Source organism: Monopterus albus, unplaced genomic scaffold (genome assembly GCF_001952655.1).
Source record: "Monopterus albus unplaced genomic scaffold, M_albus_1.0 scaffold41.1, whole genome shotgun sequence".
In the NCBI taxonomy this organism is placed as follows: Eukaryota; Metazoa; Chordata; class Actinopteri; order Synbranchiformes; family Synbranchidae; genus Monopterus; species Monopterus albus.
This window is the reverse complement of record NW_018127921.1, coordinates 671,006-674,109: the sequence shown is the minus strand read 5'-3', so window position 1 is coordinate 674,109 and position 3,104 is coordinate 671,006. Positions and strand designations below refer to the sequence as shown.

Genomic DNA, 3,104 nt, shown 5'->3' with positions numbered 1-3,104 from the left:
CCATGGCAGATTTAGATACAAATAGAGAGGCTGAAGTAGAGAAGAGAGATGGTGGGCCAAATCTGGTTCCAAGCTCAACAACAGAGACAAATGAAGAGAGCAGGACAGTAAAAACAATGATGACAGACAACTCACATAACTGGAACATTGCAAAGCCTATCAAAAATCATAATAAATGGATACAGGAAGAAGAAAAGTATGAGACAAATGTGAATTTTATAAAAACCGATGGCATGGAAAAGCTGAAGCAGACAATAGTGCGGGAGGAGAGGGATGGCAAGCTGGTTGCAGGGGTTAGTCTTTATGGACAGACAAGAGGAGATAATCATGAGGATGAAGAGCTACTGAATTCAAAACAGGTAGTTGTAGAGGAAAGAAAAGAAAATGAGAAAGGAGAGAAAATGGCAGGGGGGGAGGACATAAAGAATGCATCCCACAGTGAATTAGTAGAAAGAGAAATGGAAGATCATATAGCAGTTAACAATTTCACACCTCCCTTAAGCACATCCTCTCCTCAAGGTGGGAAGGAAACAGAGATTCCTGCCACAATTCAAATTATAACCCTGTCCCCAAATCCTTCTAATTCCCCCACTTCTCCTCCTCTACACCATCTTAATCTACCTCCACCACTTTCAGTTACACCCACACCAGTTTCTCCAGGCTCTTCTCTCTCTCCCACCCCTTATGCCAAAGTTGACCTTCAGCTATTCCCTTTTTCTGTCACGCTTCCCAATCCTGCAGTGATTCCTGGAAAGGTCAGGCCTTTCTTTCTGCTTGAAGAATTCACTGAGGTGTCACAGAGTCCTGGACATCATCCTAAGCATAATGAATTGGAAGTGAAGTCTATAACAGAGTTAGAGGACATTATAGTAAACACAGTCATTCAACCAAACAAGAGTAAATTTACTACCAAGGTGCAATCAGCAACATCAAAACCCAAAGAACAAATGTTTATAGCCAAAGATGTAAAAACTAAAAAGACAACTCCTTCACCAAAATCAAAAGAAGGTATATCCTCTGCTATGCCGAACACAATACAGCCCACAGGCAAACCCAAAACAGTTGCACCGATGAAAAATGACACCAAAGTTATAGTGAAGCAAAACAAAACATCTCTTCACCAGCTACTACAGACTAAGCCTTCAGCCAAACCACAGCTGAGAACTGCCAAAACACCTTCAATGATGCCAAGGAAAATCAACAAAAGCAGCTACAATAAGACAATTAAGAAGTCCAAGGAAAAGAAAAGGAAAAGGGATAATAAAACTGTAAACCAATCACAGAAGAAGAAGAAGGAGGTCATCCCCGTGACAACACAACCACCTTACTTCATGGATAACTACTGTCCTCCTGAGTGTGCCTGCTATGGAAGGTAAGATATTAAGGATGCTGAATGATGTCATGAAAATCTGATTCACTTTATACAGTACTTAATGTTAGCATTACTACAGTACAATTCAACTCAATTCATCCATCCATCCATTATCTATACCACTTATCCTAGCCAGTCATTAGTGCCGACATGAATAACAACAGTACAGTATACTCAAACAAATTTCTATACTAAGTTATGGGTGTGAAAGAGAATGAGTGTACCTCTGCAAATGTCAGCCTTTTCCTGCCGGTGCAGTTCTATTGTTTTCATATGTATTATGGCATTAATTGGGAGAGTGCAACCTCAGTCTATGTTGTTTTCCAGAGTGGTCCAGTGCTCCGATAAAGGGGTAGATAAGGTTCCTTATGGCATTCCCTATAACGCCCGCTACATCCTCCTTATGAATAACCACATCAACAGCATCCAGGTGGACCTGCTCAGTGAGTATGTGTCTATGGAGTTCCTTGTGTTGAGCAACAATCAGCTCACAGATGGTGCCATAGAAGGAGCCTTTGAGGGGGTCCTGGCTCTGAAACGCCTCTACCTGGACAGGAACCTCCTAGAAGGTGTCCCAACTGACCTTCCAGTCTCTCTTGAGGAGCTTCGTCTGGACAATAATCAGCTGAATGTAATATCAGAGGTAGCTTGGGCCCAGTGCCCCCATCTCCTGGTTCTGAGCCTGAGCAACAACAGCCTGGGGAACGGGTCAGACTCTCTTCCTAATGCAGTGCTCTCTCCTCTGCGGAACCTGTGCATTCTGAACATGGACTATAACCAGTTAACATCAGTTCCTCTGGGCTTACCACTGTCCATTAAGGAGCTATACCTCAAAGGGAATTTCATTGAGCAATTCCATGGAGGAGTTTTCAATGGAATATCAGGGCTGGTGGTGTTAGATCTAAGTGCAAACAGACTGACAGACAAAGGTCTTGCTACGGATTCCTTCCTCAATGTAACTCACTTGGAAAGCCTCAACATGGAGGGGAACAAGCTAAAGCAAGTGCCACATCACCTTCCTCACTCACTAAAATCCTTAAATCTAGGAGGCAACTTCATATCTTCCATAAAGAAAGCAACTTTGAGGACCTTGACAAACCTGGAGCATCTAGGTTTGGCAAAGAATAAGATCTTCAAAGTTGCACCAGGTGCATTCAAGACATTGCCTGTCCTGCATGAGTTAGACCTGTGCCACAACAGCTTGTCTGAAGTGCCCAGACAGCTGCCGCAGGGTTTGCATTCAGTAGCTCTCACCCACAACAAGATTCAGTCTGTGCCTCGTGATGCTTTCTGCTGGAGTAAAAAAAATCGGAACCTCAGCAGGCTTGTACGAGTGCAGTTGGAACATAATTTAATTGACATGGGGATGTTGGATATGCAGGCGTTTAAATGCTTACGGGGCTTCCAGGTGGTGCACTTCTACTGAGCCTCAACCATTGAGGGAAAAGATAAAAAAGAATTGTGCTGCTAGGACTATTTAATGGGACTGACTAACCTGCTTTCTAAGTTGTATCCACGACGAATGCCATTTCTCTACCAGAAACTGAGCAAATGAGTAAATAAAATATTTATTGCATAAAAAATTCAGTGTCTTGTGTGTAGTCCAACAAAGCCTCATTCTTTTATTGCTGTAATGTATATTAAATATCCTCCCAACAACAGTTTTTCCCAACATGCCTCAATGGTTGCCAGGATATCTACAATCAAAATTATGTAACTGCTATACTTTAAC

At 42.5% G+C, this 3,104-nt stretch overlaps 1 protein-coding gene across 1 annotated transcript; it reads left to right on the top strand.

The window, feature by feature from the left end:
• Window positions 1-233: 233 nt before the first annotated feature.
• On the top strand, window positions 234-2,798 carry LOC109959784 (keratocan). Its single transcript, XM_020599432.1, has 3 exons — window positions 234-293; window positions 1,284-1,372; window positions 1,700-2,798. The coding sequence occupies exons 1-3, from the start codon at window positions 234-236 to the stop codon at window positions 2,796-2,798; spliced, it is 1,248 nt and encodes a 415-aa protein (XP_020455088.1).
• Window positions 2,799-3,104: the final 306 nt, after the last annotated feature.